The sequence below is a fragment of the Jatropha curcas genome, chromosome 7, assembly GCF_041381405.1.
Source record: "Jatropha curcas cultivar XTBG-Jc1 chromosome 7, XTBG_Jcur_1.0, whole genome shotgun sequence".
Taxonomy (NCBI): domain Eukaryota; kingdom Viridiplantae; phylum Streptophyta; class Magnoliopsida; order Malpighiales; family Euphorbiaceae; genus Jatropha; species Jatropha curcas.
Window position 1 is genome coordinate 26500556 of NC_143157.1, and position 17569 is coordinate 26518124.

The 17569-nt window shown below is 35.9% G+C and overlaps 3 protein-coding genes across 4 annotated transcripts; 2 read left to right on the forward strand and 1 right to left on the reverse strand.

Annotated features, from left to right (window-relative positions):
• Positions 1 to 555: 555 nt before the first annotated feature.
• Positions 556 to 3512, reverse strand: BAM1 (beta-amylase 1). The gene is made up of 4 exons (XM_012222260.4): positions 2734 to 3512; positions 1933 to 2143; positions 1709 to 1819; positions 556 to 1616 (listed from the first exon to the last, which is right to left on the reverse strand). The coding sequence occupies exons 1-4, from the start codon at positions 3354 to 3356 to the stop codon at positions 810 to 812; spliced, it is 1752 nt and encodes a 583-aa protein (XP_012077650.1). The 5' UTR covers positions 3357 to 3512; the 3' UTR covers positions 556 to 809.
• Positions 3513 to 3985: 473 nt separating this feature from the next.
• On the forward strand, positions 3986 to 12748 carry LOC110008682 (uncharacterized). Its single transcript, XM_020681036.2, is given in 8 exon segments — positions 3986 to 4083; positions 9817 to 10645; positions 10647 to 10878; positions 10881 to 11310; positions 11312 to 11648; positions 11651 to 12323; positions 12401 to 12525; positions 12527 to 12748. Coding segments are annotated over 8 exon segments (2946 nt in total).
• Positions 12749 to 13849: 1101 nt separating this feature from the next.
• LOC105638491 (uncharacterized) lies at positions 13850 to 17302 on the forward strand. Of its 2 annotated transcripts, XM_089723668.1 has the most exons (3): positions 13850 to 14556; positions 14629 to 16770; positions 16845 to 17302. In XM_089723668.1, exons 1-3 carry the CDS (start codon positions 14052 to 14054, stop codon positions 17189 to 17191), a joined length of 2994 nt encoding a protein of 997 aa, XP_089579794.1. In that variant the 5' UTR covers positions 13850 to 14051; the 3' UTR covers positions 17192 to 17302. The 2 variants fall into 2 exon arrangements, with proteins under 2 accessions (XP_089579794.1, XP_012077690.1); XM_012222300.4 differs by having other exon boundaries at positions 13850 to 16770.
• The last annotated feature ends 267 nt before the right edge of the window (positions 17303 to 17569 follow it).

Consider the following 17569-nt stretch of genomic DNA (forward strand, 5'->3'; position numbering starts at 1 on the left):
TTGTATTTACAATTTGATTTTTAGTTATAATTGGAGAAATTATTATTATGAAAGGTCGAAATTAGGATAAAATTAATAAAACAAATTAAAATAGAGTGAAATTGCAAATATTTATAAATTTCCGTGTATTGTGATATATTGGCCCATTATAAATATGCAGAAGTTATCATGGTCTAACTATGGAGTAGCAATTTGTCATGGTGGGTAGATATCACATGGAACGTCATCTTAAAGGCTAAAAATGGTTAAAGCCATTGAATCAAATGAAGAAGAAAACAAAATTGAGACTTAAACCCATCCTTGATCAATCAGAAGAACATCAGCTGACAATTCAATATACATGGAGGGTTGCATTTTATCACATGCTCCCCGTGCTTCAAATTAACAGATAATATAATAATATTCAACTTGTCAACTCAATTAATACAATAATTTATAGTAATAACATATATCAGAAATTCAAATCCAGACAACTTGCATCTCCACACGTGACTTACTTTCCTTCTTTTGTTTTATGCAAGACCTGAGGATCTGCAGTGAAACTATGACTTGACATTTGAATTAGAAATAGAGATGATTTTTTTTATTAACAGCAACCTGTTGATGATTTTTGTTTTTTGGAAAAAAATAAAATGTTCTTTGTATTTTAACAACTTAAATATCCAGAATCCCTTATTATAGTACAACATAGCACATTGATATATATCCCAAGTGCTACCCTTTTTTTTTTGGGGTGCTCAGCTGGGGAACATTTCTATAGCTACAACATAAAAAAGGCAGCTATAACAAAGCAAACCCAACTAAATTCTTTAATGCATTAGAGCCACGGCAGCTTCTTGAACTAGAGGCCGACTTAAGTGAACAAAATGCTCAGCCTCTCGCTCAACCTGTTCGCGACACTGTTTAGCATTCTTCCCTTCCTTCATCTTCTTCACAAATGCGACAAACCTTCTCCAGTTATCTTCTTGGAATAAATGAGGATTCATTCTCAAGTATGTGAAAGCGCACATCTCTCTATCATCAGAATTCTCATCAATACTTAACGATGATGCCCTCAAGATTTGCTCGTGTGCATAATCATCATATCTTGGCAAGGCATTTTCACCTGCAAGTGGAACCTGTGCTTCCTGAGTTGCTAAAGCCACTTGCCTAACAAGCTTCTCAGGTGCACAAAGGGCATCTTGTGGTTGCTCGTGATCGCGCATTTCGATACATGTGAAATTGAATACTGCACCATGTCGTGCTAGCATTTGTGCAATAGGAAGGTAACCATCGCGGAATCTTGTGTTATAATACCCAGCCGTAAGCTCTGGGGCATGAGAGCGTGTTCCGTAGTGCCAGTGAATTCCTGCAACCTTTACTGAAATCTTTACGCCAGTATTCTCAAAGATTGCCTTGGATGATGATAGTATTCTCTCACCATGGTCTATGAGCATTTGAGAGTACCAGTTAAGGAAGAATTCACCATAAGGACTAGTCCAACCACCATTTTCTTTGCGGAAGAACTGAGTATCTTCTGGCCAGTTGTTGTAGTGACCAGCATCAGTAGGGCCTGTGCTACCCCATTCTGGCTTACCAGCAGCTTCAGCTGCAGCTTTCAGGCTGCTAAGCATATACTGCAACATTTTACACATATTAAGTTGGAATCAGAAAATTGCGATCAAACTGCAGAATTTTTTATTTTGAAAGGTGAAAAAATTGTAAATACCTTGTCATAACATTGAAAGGCACCAATTCCTGGAAATTTCCATGTCCCATTTTGCTCTGGATACGAAGGATAGCGAAGTTCACCTGCTGGACCCATTCCCACTTGAATTTCCTAAATTGAAAAAGTTTCAAATAGTTAACTAGAGATCAACTAATCTTCTTCAATCCAAAACGCATGCATAATCTAAAAGGCTTAATTATATAAACAGACTAATAAGTAATTACCACAATAGTATCTCCAAGAAGGTGTTTGAAGTTGTCCCTGAAAGCCCGCATAAAGTCGGAGTAACATTGCACTGGCGTCCTCCCTTTGAGGACTGGAAGGGTATCACAGCCAAGAGATAAATACTCATGATTCCTTCTTCCCCACTGATCCGTGTATGCAAGGTCTGGGTCTTTGTTAATCTCCTCCACAACCCACTGGGGCAATGGGATACTGCATCCAACAAACCAACCATTACTCACATAGAAAACAATCACCAATAGAACACAAACTTGGAAAAAAAAAAGAAAAAAAAAGCAATAAGCTTCCATTTAAGTGCGACAAAGCACTTAAATCAAATAAAATTTGAGAAATAATTCGAATCTCTGTGATAAAAAAACGACTTTTTGACATGTTTCTTGCGATCAACTAGTGGTCCACTTGCCATAGCTAGCTATGATTTGTCCGTAGACACAAAGGTCAGTTTCAAATGTGCAAGCAATGCCTAGCGGCTTGCGTGGCATCCTTTTCCAATCCGAGGAAACAAACAACCAAAAACCAAGTAAATTCAATACTCACTAATGAACTCTTGGAAAAAGATTGAACACGCAAGTTCCACTCTCTTGTATTATACGCTTGCAAGTGGGATTGCTATCCTAACGTGTGAACAAACATGAGCGCGTGTACTCCACGCCCATAACAGTGACGTGATAAGATAGCGAATTCGTTTCAAAATCCCAAAAGTGAACAGAAGATCAGAGATGAAAGGCCCACAAAAAACAGAGAAAAACGGTTTTCGAAAAACTGAAATTAAAATTACTTACGTGCAAGAGTCGCCGACGTTGCCTCCGCACTGGTGAAACGACATCACTGCCTGAACTTTAAGTCCATGTCGTTTCGCCATTTCGAAAAGCTCAGCATACCCTCCCCAGTTATATGATCCGGGCGCTTCTCTCTCTACCAATCCCCACCATACGTCCATCATCACTCCCTCAACTCCGGCGCTCTTCAACGCCTGCAAACTGGCGTTCATAGCCTTTCTCCGGTTAACAGTGTTGCCCATAGTAACGCTATCCAACGGCATCATGACAAACACCGGCACTCCCTTACCTTTCTCCTTGCCAGAACCTCCTCTATACATCCTCTCTTCTAGTCCTTCAATTGCTGTCTCTAATGCCGAAGTCTCCGTCACAAATGCGCGGCAAGCCACCGAAAGATCTGCCCGAATTCCGCTTAGTATAGGAGACCTGCACGGGCTCGTCGGCTGCGATTTCTGCTCTACTGCGTCTGGCTTTTGAATTTTGCACATAAGAGTTGTCGTCGGCGATTTCCACACCGCAGCAGCGCTGACCGTCGCCGTAGATTCACTTGTGGTAGTAGTGATTGGTTCTATCGAGATTGGAGTTCCGGCGAGAGCTCCGATCTGATGAGTAATATTCATAGCCATACTACACAGATTTTTCCTTCCTTTTTCTAGAGAAAGAGAGAGAAATGCGAAAGATAGATTTAGCTTTTTTTAGTCTTTCTTTCGAAAATAGAAATATGTTTTATCAGTTTATCGAATTGTGAGCTTCAGAACTTAGAAAGTGGTGGTTGATGTTGGAGCGTGGGGATATATCGTATTTATAGAGATTGAGAGGATAACATTAAAATAATTTTAAGCTTAACCACCCATTTATTGACACGCGTCCAACATGCTACGTGGCAGCAGCAGATGCGAGTTAAAAGGCAACGGCTACGATCGCTCCATTGCACGTGAGGATGGACGGTGGGATACGAATATGCGTGAAGGTTCCAACGCGCTTTTTACGGAGTTAAAAAGAAAATTAAAAAGAAAACTAATATGGAGTGGCGGAGGGAACGGGTGGAGACACGTGCGAGACAGAGACGGGTCACATACTCACATGTCCAGCCCTTTTGCCTGAACTCTTAAGATATGGAATCAGTTGGTTTCGTCTTTTGTCAGTTAATTTTTTTTATAACGCTACGTTGACGTCCACGAAAAAAAAATTTTGGGCAGCTGATGACACGTGGCTGGCGGTGGAGAAAGGAGGTGGGAAATGAAGGGTCCATGATATGTCAGTTCTTGACACGTATGGGCCTAATTTTAGGCATTTGTGGCAGTGGCATGATCTTGGAAAGGAGGATGGTGTCTCTAGGCATAGCCGGTTCCAGTATTACGGAACCACGGTTCAAAATTTTAAAATATTAAATCTGTAAATCTAGTTTTAATTCAGGACAATTTTAGTATTTTCGATCATAATTTTCAGCAATATATATATATATATATATTAAAAATCTATCGTTTCATTTTTTTTTTTAAATCTTTCGAAAATATTAATACGAGTATAAAAAATATTGATAAATTTTATTTTAAATAAATTTTAGAATACTCATACTTATATAGGAATAAAATTAATTAATTTTATAAAATAATTAAATAAGTTAAATATTATTAAACTTATTAATTAAATGTAAATAAATGCTATTAATTAAATAAATTATAAAAAATTTTGAAAAATACTTCAAAAGAATGTAATTTTAAACTTAGTAAACAATTTAAAAAGGTAAAAAAAAGAGAGTTAAAAACGATATAAGTTTAGATTAAATATTTCTCTCTTTTTTTTACCATTTTACTTTTTAAATTTTTAACTTTTAAAGCAAAATGTATTTAAAAAAATATATCTTAAGTAAAGTATATCATGTAGCAAAATATTATTGAAACTTTTAGAAATGTACAAAATATGCTAAGTAATTATTATTTTGAAAATAAAAATAGAAAATTTATGGTTCAAAACGAACCAAAATTGCCTGTTAACAGCTGGTTCATGGTCGGTTCAAGTTCAGATTTTAACATTTATATGAGCTTTAATGGGCCATTGAACCGCCAATTTCGGTTTAAATTTTTGAACCGACGATTCAATTCGATTCCGATTCATCTATAGTATAATTCAACTCCGATTCAAGTTTAGTTTGATTCAAAATGAATCTGTGTATCCACGAGTGGGTGTCTCGATGGTTCCTAGATTGTGGATTAGTGGTTCTGATTTTTTAACTAGTGGGCACAACTTAATCAGGTTTTGATTTGAAGGAACGAGATAGTATGTTCTAATCAAGTATATCCAGGTGTCATCTATATTTTGACACGCAAGAAATGGAGGAGCTCGGGTTGCTGCTAAATGCAAAAGAAACCTGCTTGCTCCGCCACAAAATTGGATCAATGTCCTTTTTGGAATAATTATCTTTCAAGTATCAAAATTTTTTAAAATTTTCTAATTAGTCCTTGATTGGAATAAATGAATTTTATAAATTTATTTATAAATCTAAATTTTTGTGTTTGGTATTAAAGATAAATAAAGATTTAAATTATATGAATCCAATTCTATTTATTTAAGTATAACTAAATCAAATTTTATAAAAAATATTGAATTTTCAAATGAATTCTGTAAATTTAAACGACCAAAACTTTATTAAAAGCTATCCGCTCTTTTAATTTTCTAAAATTATTATGTGAAGAATATTTTTAAAAATAAAATCAAATAAATTTTAAAATTTTAAATTTATTTTACATATAATAAATTTATTTATAAATAAATTTTATTTAAAATTGAGCAACTTAATATTACCCACATTGAATAATAAGGTTATTATACATTTGTATCGTCTTTGTTTTGTAAAGCAAAGATGCGTTTGGACTTCTATTTGCAACTAGAAATTTGTTAATTTCTTCTTTTCCGGCTTTTGAATTTTGATTATTTTCGTATTTTGTTTTCTTTCTTGCCAATTTTCTTTTATACATGTTCAAATGTTTGAATATTTTGAACTGATGCATTGACATTTGAAAATATATATTGTATGACGTGGACCTGGGATGCAATAGAAAAAAGAGTTGGGGCCAAAAGAGGGTTTTCATTTTTTATTTTCATATGCAACTCACGTGCATAGTTGAGGATTTGACAAAAAAATAATTTTATTTCGACTTAAATCAACATTTCCGCGAGTCAAATTAGTGTGTTAAACAATTGCAATGTTTTAAATAATTTCGTCCTTTCTTAGGCCTCTTAACGAATATGCTACGGTACGACCACTGAATCGAGACGACAACTCCATATTTCTTTCAAGGAATGTGGGCCTGGGTGTTTATGCCCAAAGAAGAAAGTTTAGTCATAGGTTTGGCCCAGCCTAATTAAAGTTCATTGCTTTGGACTTAGGTGAGTTAGGTTCAGAAATGTGATTCCACAGAGACTGCATTCCCCGATAATTTTCATCGTAATTTTTAGTATTTTGATTAAATCGAACTATTATTATTATTTTTTAATATTCGGTTGGTAGCATATGTACGATGAAACGTCAGTTAAACAGCTGATAACTACTTTCGGAAGCATGAGGTGCAAATTGTCATAGTTTTCAAAGATAATAATAGGACATATAAAAGATAAGGTCATGTACACTGAATATCATTTTCGGTCTAAGTATAATAATTCTTGTTTTTGAACTAAAAAAAAAAAGGTCACGTGCATGTAGCTACTTTTTTTGAAGTAGAATCCAGAGTTCCAACACTGTACGTAGTCGTTTTCTCTATCTGGTTCTAATTAAGTAATTTCATGCAAAAATCTAAATAGCCATTAATTAATAATAATCAATTTCTAATCTGCAGGAAAGATTATTCTGCAGAAGTAATGATTTATTTTTAATTATGCATTTTGATTGGATGGTCAAGTTTCCACATTAAATTAGTAACTATTAATTAATTCTTTGTTGTTACGTATATAATAACAGCCAACCAGGTAACAAAAATATGCTTCAATCTGACTTATCTTTTTCCACTCACAAAATGCATTATCATATCATTGTTCTCTCCTCAATCACTTTTTTGCTTTCTTTTTCCCATTTTTCTGCTCCTTTTAATACTAGAGATGGAGAAGTAGCTGCAGAAGCACTTCTCAAATGGAATAACAGCCTTCAAGATGACCCAACTCATTCTCTTCTCTCATCTTGATAATTCAACCAAACCTCAATCAAACCTTCTAACTCTTCTTTTGTTGGTTTAGAAGAGCAGAAAATTAAGGAAGAGAAGGAAATTCTGTAGAAAATGAAAAAAGCTGCAGATTTTGTAAGTGTGAAGAAACAAATATTCACTTTTTATTGATTCCATTACAGCATAATGTAAACATTTATAGTAGAGCCATTCTAAAGTTTGTTCACCAACCTTCCATAAGTCAAGGAAGGTTGTTCACCAAACCTACTTAAAAGCAAGGTAGTTCACATACCTCTTGACTTCAACAAAATACAACAAAATCTAAATGACTTTAACAAAATTTCTCCAAAAACTGTCAACAACACTTGCATCAATTTTACTTCAATGGAGCTGTAACTGTAACTTTAACACTCCTCCTTGATGCAAGAGTTGAGACAAACATCAAGTCTTATTCCTAAGAAATTCAAATCTTGATTTTTTTGCAATGCCTTGGTGAAAATATCTGCTGCTTGGTCTTCCGAACTGCAATGAACAATCTGAATTTTATTTTCCTTTTCAGCTTCATCAATTGCATGGTACTTGATTTTTGTATGCTTGGTTTTTCTATGGAAGATTGGATTCTTAACCATAGTGACAGCTGATTTGTTGTCACAAAGTATTTTAGTTGGATTTTCTTGCTGAAAATTCATAATCATCTTCAACTCCTCCTCCATGGCAGCTCTCCACTCATGCAATTTTAAGGCTTCATCCACCTGAGTTGGTTCAAGTGAGACATCATTACATCTGCTGTAAATTTTTCATCTAGGGATCTAGTCCCTCTAATTGCATAATCATCTTCATTATCAACTGGAAGTTCTTGCTCTTGCTGAAAATGATCTTGTTCAAGAACTGATTTAGAATTTTCTGGTTCCATTTTACTCCAATCCCATTCACTTTTCTCATCGAATTTGACACTCTTGCTGACATACACCTGTTTAGTAATAGGATTCAAAATTCTGTAGGCTTTGGATTCATTGTTGTTTTCAACTACAGATGGCAAATCAGTAACTAACTTCTTGGATTGTAGCAATTTTAATGAATTGAGATTGGTGTAACCAAGTCTCTTATGCCACAAATCAGATTCTTCTTTATGACTCAAGCAAGATTCTTCTTCGAATCTTCTTAAGTTTAGAGGAAAGCTTCTTCGTTTCATTTTGACAGCAAATAACTTTGAGCCAAAAGGATCACTTATTTCATAAGTTTTATCTTTAAATAGCAAACTATAATTCTTATCCAGCAATTGACCAACCGAAAACAAGCTTTGATTTAGTTCCGGTACGTAAAGAACATCGGAAACAAGCTTTGTACCTGAAGGAGTTTGTACAATCACATCTCCTTTGCCTTTGACATCAACAAGCCTACCATCTCCAAGTCTGACTTTTGAAGAATAGTTTGTATCCAAGCTATCGAAATTCACCAAGTTTGGTGTCATGTGGTTAGTGCAGCCACTATCAACAAGCCATGCTTCTCTAGCTTCAATTGAGACACCACATTCTTCAATTTCATTTGCAGCAAATAGTTGTTCTTCATACTTTTCAGAATTTTCGGTGACTTGTGCATGATGGGCTTGTGTTTGTTGATTCTGGTTTGTAGAACAAACTTTCTCTGTGTGACCAAATTGCTTACAAACCTTACATTGAGCTCCAGGTCTGAACCAGCAGTAGTTCTCAGTGTGGTTTGTTTTTTTGCAATGTGGACAAGGTGGAAATCTATCTTTCCTCCAATTTTTTCTGAAATTGTTCTTCTTTTTTGGTTGTTGAGTCACTACAAGAGCCTTCTCTCCAAAGGTTTCTTCTTCCCAATAGGCTTTTCTTTGTTCTACAGCTTGTAGAGCATTTGAAAGGACATTCAAGGATATTTGTGACATGTTCCAAGTCTCTTCAAGAGAAGAAATCTTGGCTTCAAATTTTTCAGGGAGAGTCACCATAACTTTCTCCACAATTCTCTTCTCTTCTAACTCTTCTCCCAACAATCGAATTTGGTTTACAATTTTCATAACTCTATCAACATAATCTTTCACCTTTTCATTATCCTTCATTTTCAACATTTCAAATTCTTTTCTTAAATTAAATATCTGCATCTGTCTAGTTTTTTCAGATCCATGATACTCAATTTTTAATTTCTCCCAAGCTTCATGTGCTGTCTCACATGTCATAATCTTGGTGAAGATAGGATCTGCAACAGCTGCATGGATATAGGACAGAGCTTTTGGAGCCTTAGCAACCTCTTCTTCATGTTGTCTAATCTGCTGAAGGGTTGGATTTTGATTAAGAGGTGGAGGTACTCTGTTTTCCTCCACATACTGCCATAATCCAAGCCCCTTGAAATAAGCTTTCATCTTCACAGCCCAAACATGGTAGTTTTCCCCATTAAAATGAGGTGGTGAAAGAGACATGCAGCTGGAAGCCATTTGAGGAAAAACAAATAAATAGAAAAACTTCACAAATTCTGGTTTATTTGGTGGCTTTCTGTATGTTTTTCACTCAAACACACACACAGCCCTTTGAGATCAAGGTTGCTCTGATACCACATGTTGGTTTAGAAGAGCAGAAAATTAAGGAAGAGAAGGAAATTCTGCAGAAAATGAAAAAAGCTGCAGATTTTGTAAGTGTGAAGAAACAAATATTCACTTCTTATTGATTCCATTACAGCATAATGTAAACATTTATAGTAGAGCCATTCTAAAGTTTGTTTACCAACCTTCCATAAGTCAAAGAAGGTTGTTCACCAAACCTACCTCAAAGCAAGGTAGTTCACCTACCTCTTGACTTCAACAAAATACAACAAAATCTAAATGACTTTAACAAAATTTCTCCAAAAACTGTCAACAACACTTGCATCAATTTTACTTCAATGGAGCTGTAACTGTAACTTTAACATCTTTAAACAGTCACTGTAGCTGGGCAGGAATTTCTTGTTCTGAGTTGGGAATTATCACTCGTATCGATGTTAGCAGTACTAACTTGAGAGGTACACTCTATAATCTTGATTTTTCTCGCTTTGATAGCCTTCTTGAGCTTGATTACCATAATAACTCACTTTATGAGACTATTCCATATCACATCAGTAACCTTCCAAACCTCACAGGCCTTGATTTCAGTTACAATAAACTATCAGGACGCATTCCGTCGAAGAAAGGTCTCGTTTCGGGTCTTCAAGAACTTCACTTGCAAGAAAATGAGATAACAGGTTCTATACCTCAGGAAATAGGAAACCTGTCAAAACTGATCTATCTTGACCTAAGTCATAATTTTCTGTCAGGAAACATTCCATCTGAGATGGGCTCTATTTCGAGGCTTGCAAAAATTTATCTGAATAATAATGAGATAAATGGGTCTATACATCAGGAAATAGGAATGTTGAGATCTCTTGAAATGCTGATTAGTGGTGTGAATTCCTTGTCAGTTTCAATTCCTTCATCTCTCGCAAATATGAGTAAACTTTCATATATATGGCTTAATGATAACAAACTTACAGGATCCATCCCTCAGGAAGTAGGAATGCTTAAATCACTTACTGACCTTTCTTTGCAACTCAACTTTCTAACAGGTCCTATACCTGCCTCTATTGGAAACTTGAGCAATTTGAATATCATAAATATATTTGAAAATCAACTTTCAGGAACTATTCCTCAGGAAATTGGAAATCTGAAATCCCTTTCTTACCGAAGTTTTTCCTATAACAAACTCACTGGACAAATCAGTCCGAAACTGAACAGTTTTAACTTCATTAATTTCATTGCAATTGACAGATAACATGTTTTCCAGCTTCCTTCCTCCAAATATGTGCCTTGCTGGAAAACTTAAAACACTTAAGCGCTCATCACAACAATTTCACATGTCAATACCCAAGAGCTTGAAGAACTGCACTACCTTAGTTAGGATTCGACTTCAAGAGAACCAACTTACAGGAAACATATCCGAAGATTTAGGCTTATATCCAAACTTGTACTACATGACCTGAGTTACAATAAATTTTATGGGGAAATATCAAAAAAATGGGGCAAGTTACAAAATTTAACAAGATTGATAATTTCCAACAACCAAATTTCTGGTAGCATACCAACTGAGATTGCCAAAACCACTCGATAGCAGGAGCTTGACCTTTCCTCCAATGAACTAGCAGGAGAGATCCCAAAAGAACTAGGCAAGATGCCATTATGGGTTCTTGAGTTGAATAACAACAAGCTCTCAAGCAATATTCCTATTGAGCTTGGAACGTTGTTTAATCTAGAGCAGCTAAACCTCGCAGCAAACCGCCTACATGGATCTATTCCTGAAGAACTAAAACATTGTTCAAGGCTGATTTTCTTGAATTTGAGCTGCAATACACTTAGCAACAACATTCCTTTTCAGATTGGCAATTGACGCACTCTTCAAAATCTCAAGTCACAGTATGCTTTCAGGAGAATTACCGTACGAGCTCGGGTCTCTGCTTGGTTTAGAAATGTTAAACATCTCGCACAATGGGCTTTCTTGCGCAATCCCGACAACATTTATACAAATGGTTAGCTTGACAACTGTTGATTTGTCCCAAAATCTATTGGAGGGTCCTCTCCCAAATATTCAAGCTTTCGCCAATGCATCAATAGAAATGCAAAAGAATAACAAAGGTTTATGTGGTAACAATGCTGCCTTAGATCCATTTCGCTCAACATCTAAAGGGAAGCACGGCAAGAGAAGAGTATTACTAATCGTTGCATCTATTTTTAGCACTGTATTTCAATGTCTGCCGTACTTCGCAAGATATATGTTCCTTGCAGAAAACACATGAATAGAGATGAACCAGTAGCAGCAGTTAGTGAACTTTGCATGATGATATTGGCCTATGCAGATGGGAAGATGGCGCATCAAAGCATCATTGATGCAACTGAGGAATTCAATTCCAGATATTGCATTGGAACCGGAGGAAGTGCAAATGTTTATAAAGCTGAGCATCCAACAGGTCAAGTTGTTGCTGTCAAGAAACTTCACCAATCAGAAGAAGGTGGAATGGTCAATCTCAAAGCTTTTGAAAATGAGATTAATGCGTTGGCTCAACTGCGACACCGAAATATTGTTAGATTCTATGGTTATTGTTTGCACCCCAGACACTCATTTTTGGTGTATGAGTTCGTGGAAGGAGGGAGTTTGGCAAAGGTGCTAAGAAATGAGTCAACAACAGCGGAGTTAGATTGGATTACCAGGGTGAACGTTATTAAGGGAGTAGCAAATGCTTTATATTATATGCACCACGAATGCTTTCTTTCGATAATACATCGAAATATATCAAGCAATAATATTTTGTTGGGTTCAGGCCATATAGTACGTGTTTCTGACTTTCGCACGGCCAGAATCGTGAAGCCTAGCTCATCCAACTGGACCTTATTTGTAGGCACATTCGGGTACTCAGCTCCAGGTATGCATAAAGTTATTCTGTTCGTTCATTTTTGTACTATAAATTCTAAGTCAGTTTCTATTTAATTTTGTTTGTAGAGCTTGCCTATACGATGGAAGCAAACGAGAAATGTGATGTCTACAGTTTTGGAGTTGTAACATTGGAAGTGATCATGGGAAGGCATCCAGGGGATCTTATCTCGTCTATATCAGCTTCATCATCTGACCTTCAAAATTCTATTCAAGGATGTGTTGGACCAACGCCTTCCTCTTCCTACAAACGAAGTAGCAGAGGAATTAGTCAGTATTGCAAGGCTGGCATTTCCTTGCCTTGATGCTACTCCAGAATCGCGGCCGACAATGCAACGAGTTTCTCTGAAGTTGTCGAACGGAAAGCACAGTCAACCAAGGACATTTGACAGAGTAGAGTTAGCAGAACTTCTTTGATTTTGCTTCTTTGTTTGGTTTCCTTCAATTACTTATCTCCAGCTTTCACAACCAACAAATAAAAACTTCAATGGCTCAATTTCTTTATGTCATATATCATATATCTTCGCTTGAGCTTTTTGAAAATCATTGTCATGAAGTAAAATAATTAAAATATGATCCACATTAATATTTAAGATAAAAACTCGCATGTTCTGCTCCTGTTAAAATATTAATTACGGGTAATTAAATATTAATTACTACCAATCAACCTCACATGTGGATTAGAATATTGTACTACTTTAGATGTGAGATTTGGTTCTTTACTGTGCGTGTCATCTCCTTCATCATCCCATGCTTGACAATTCATAGAGGATAAAGGTTTCTTTAGAGGTGGGCTTTAAGTAAAGCAATATACTTTGGAGTAGAAATAATTACTTTATACTTACTACATAGGAAGAAAGTTTAGTTGCTGGCTTTAATAATTTAACTTATATATTCTTTTTGTCGTTCTTATTTGTTGTCTATATTGTGGGCTATACAGTAGAAATAATTCTCTCCTTTGATTAATATTTATTAAGTTTATAATAATTTTATGGTGGAGAAATTCGAACTCGAGACCTCTCACTCTCCAAATTAGAGTCTATTTAATTCCACCTATCCTGAAAAATTCATAATAGGATAAATATTTCTTTCGTAATATATTTTGTCGAATTCCTTAATTCTTAAGGCCACCGTTACCAAAAGAAATTGCCTGACTAATTTGCTATGGAATATTAAATTTTATTTATTTGATTTATAAAAGGACATGAACTAGATATATATAAGTTTTTTCTGGTGTATTAATATTTTATTGTTTGCCGACAGATATAACATCTGTATGTGATTACGCAGTTTATATTAATTAACTTAACATTACTGGAATATTCCGGAATATTTTTTAGAGGCATTCACATGTTAATCTGAGTATGTAATTTTTTTTAATGATGAGTTGGTATCACAAGCTCATTTCCTTACACTGTATCAAGACTCCAGTCCAATTAAAGATAGACCATTTTGTCACCAGGAGATTTGTAAATAAAGAAAAGTCTTTATTTATATGAATGTCACTTTGAATGCAACAATCTTAATTTTCACAAATTAATAATAACCCAAGTCCCAATCAACATACCATAAAAGAAATAATTTTTCTGCAAAAGTTGAATTATGCATTTTGATTCTATGGTCCAGTTTTCACATTAATTGCTCTTGGTTCTTTGTTGTTACATATAACCCCAACCAGGTAAGTGTTATGCTTCATTGATTTAGCTGTTCCTTCTCAAAGATGAATTATCATGTTATTGTTCTTTCCTCGATCACTCTTCTGCTTTCTTTCACCCGTTCTTCTGCTTCTTCTAATACTAGAGATCATGAACAAGCAGAAGCACTTCTCAGATGGAAAAACAGCCTTCAAGATGACCCAACTCATTCTCTTCTCTCATCTTGGATTCTTGATAATTCAACCAAACCTTCTAATTCTTCTGTAAACAGTCACTGTAGCTGGGCGGGAATTTCTTGTACTGAGTCAGGAAGTATCTCACGTATCGATGTTAGCAGTAGTAATTTGAGAGGTACACTCTATAATCTTGAGTTTTCTTGCTTTTCTAGCCTTCTCGAGCTTGATCTTCATAACAACTCACTTTATGGAACTATTCCATCTCAAATTAGTAATCTTTCGAAACTCACAAGCCTTGATTTGAGTTACAATAACCTGTCGGGATCCATTCCATCTAAGATAGGGCTCGTTTGGGGTCTTCAAGAACTTCACTTGCAAGAAAATGAGTTAACAGGTACTATACCTCAGGGAATAGGAAACCTGTCACAACTGATCTATCTTGACCTAAGTCATAATTTTCTCTCAGGAAACGTTCCATCTGAGATAGGCTTTATGTCGACGCTTGAAGAAATTTATCTGAATAAAAATGAGATAAATGGGTCCATACCTCAGCAAATGGGAATGTTAAAATCTCTTAAAGTGCTGATTAGTGGTGAGAATTCCCTGTCAGGTTCAATTCCTTCATCTCTTGCAAATCTGAGTACACTTTCATATATATGGCTTAATGATAACAAACTTACAGGACCGATCCCTCAGGAAGTAGGGATGCTTAAATCACTTATTGACCTTTCTTTGCAAATCAACCTCCTAACAGGTCCTATACCGGCTTCTATTGGAAACTTGAGCAATTTGAATATCATAAATATATTTGAAAATCAACTTTCAGGAACTATTCCTCAGGAAATTGGAAATCTGAAATCCCTTTCTTACCTAAATGTGCTCTCTAACAAACTCACCGGCCAAATCAGTCCGAAACTGAACAATCTAACTTCATTAATTTCATTGCAGTTGAGAGAGAACATGTTTTCTGGCTTCCTGCCACCAAATATGTGTCTTGCTGGACAACTTAAGTTTTTGGGTGCAGATTACAACAATTTCACAGGTCCAGTACCCAAGTCCTTGAAGAACTGCACTACTTTAGTTAAGGTTCGACTTAAAGGGAACCAACTTACAGGAAACATATCAGAAGATTTAGGCTTATATCCAAGCTTGGATTATATTGACCTGAGTTACAATAAATTTTGTGGGGAAATATCAGAAAATTGGGGGAAGTTAGAAAATCTAACAAGCTTGAAAATTTCAAACAACCAAATTTCTGGCAGCATACCAATTGAGATAGCCAATGCAACCCAATTGCAGGAGCTTGACCTTTCCTCCAATGAGCTAGCAGGAGAGATCCCAAAAGAACTAGGCAAGATGCCATTGTGGGTTCTTAAGCTGAACAACAACAAGCTCTCAAGCAATATTCCTAAAGAGCTTGGGATGTTGTCTAATTTAGAGCAGCTTAACCTAGCAGCAAATCACCTACACGGATCTATTCCTGAAGAAATAGGCCAATGCTCAAGATTGATTTTCTTGAATTTGAGCTGCAATACACTGAGTAACAACGTGCCCTTTCAGATTGGCAATTTAGGCACTCTTCAAAGTCTTGACTTGAGTGACAATATGCTTTCAGGAGAATTGCCAAACAAGCTGGGGTCTCTGCTCAGCTTAGAAATGTTAAACATCTCACACAACGAGCTTTCTGGCTCAATCCCGACAACATTTAGCCAAATGGTTAGCTTGACAACTGTTGATATATCCAACAATCTATTGGAAGGCCCTCTCCCAAATACTCGTGCTTTTGCCAGAGCATCAATAGAACTGCTACAGAATAACAAAGGCTTGTGTGGTAGCAATGCTGTCTTGAATTCATGCCATTTGACATCTAAAGGGAAGCACATCAAGAGAACAGTGTTACTAATCATGGCACCTATTTTGAGCACTGTACTTCTAGTATGTGTCATACTTTGCATGATATATTTTCCTCGCAGAAAACACAAGAATAGAGACGAACCATTAGAAGCAGTTAGCGAAAGTTTCATGCCGATATTGGGCTATGCAGACGGGAAGATGGCTTATCAAAGCATAATTGACGCAACCAAGGAATTCAATTCCAATTACTGCATAGGAAGTGGAGGAAGCGCAAATGTCTATAAAGCCGAGTTGCCAACAGGTCAAGTTGTCGCTGTCAAGAAACTTAACCTATCAGAAGATGATGGAATGATTAATATCAGAGCTTTTAAAAGTGAGATAAATGCATTGGCTCAAGTGCGACACAGAAATATTGTTAGATTCTATGGTTATTGTTTCCATCCAATACACTCATTTTTAGTGTATGAGTTCTTGGAAGGAGGGAGTCTAGCAAAGTTACTAAGCAACGAGGCAACAGCTGCAGAGTTAGATTGGGTTAAGAGGGTGGATGTTATTAAGGGAGTAGCAAATGCTTTATATTATATGCACCATGAGTGCTTTCCTCCCATACTACATCGAGACATATCAAGCAATAATATTTTGTTGGATTATGACTATACAGTACGTGTTTCTGACTTTGGCGCAGCCAGAATTGTGAAGCCTAACTCATCCAATTGGACTTCATTTGTAGGCACATTCGGATACTCGGCTCCAGGTATAATAACTCATTCATTTTTGTACTGCAATTTGTAATTGTTATAATTACGTATAAGTTTATTTTCTTTGTAGAGCTCGCCTACATGTTGGAACCAAATGAGAAATGTGATGTGTACAGTTTTGGAGTTGTTATATGGGAAGTGATAATGGGAAGGCATCCAGGGGATCTCATATCGTCTATATCAGCTTCATCATCTGCCCTTCAAATTCTATTCAAGGATGTGGTGGACCAACGCCTTCCTCCTCCTACAGATGAAGTAGCAGAGGAATTGGTTAGTATTGCAAGGCTAGCATTTGCTTGCCTTGATGCTAGTCCAGGGTCGCGGCCGACAATGCAACTAGTTTCGCACAAGTTGTCGAATGGGAAGCACAGTCTGTCAAGACCATTTGACAGAGTAGAGTTAGCAGAACTGCTTTGATTTTTGCTTCTTTGTTTCGTTTCCTCCAATATTTGCAGCTTTCATCCATACAAAATCTAGCCTGACTTGATTCTATTATTGGTAATAAAATGCATTATATTTTTATATAAATTCTCCTTTCTGTTTCTTTTCCTCATATTCCTTGGTTAGGAACTAACAAAGATAGAATTGAAAATAGAGAGGAAAAATGAAATTAGGTTTTCTTGTATTATAGGAAAAGTATTTTCCATTAGTAAAATAGAGGGGATTTGTTAAATGGAATCGCCATTGTTTAATGACATCCATAAAACGAAGCCAAAAATAAATAATAATAATAATAATAAAATCTTTTATACATTTTAGTAAGAGTTGAGTTTAAAATAATAATTAAATTAGAAT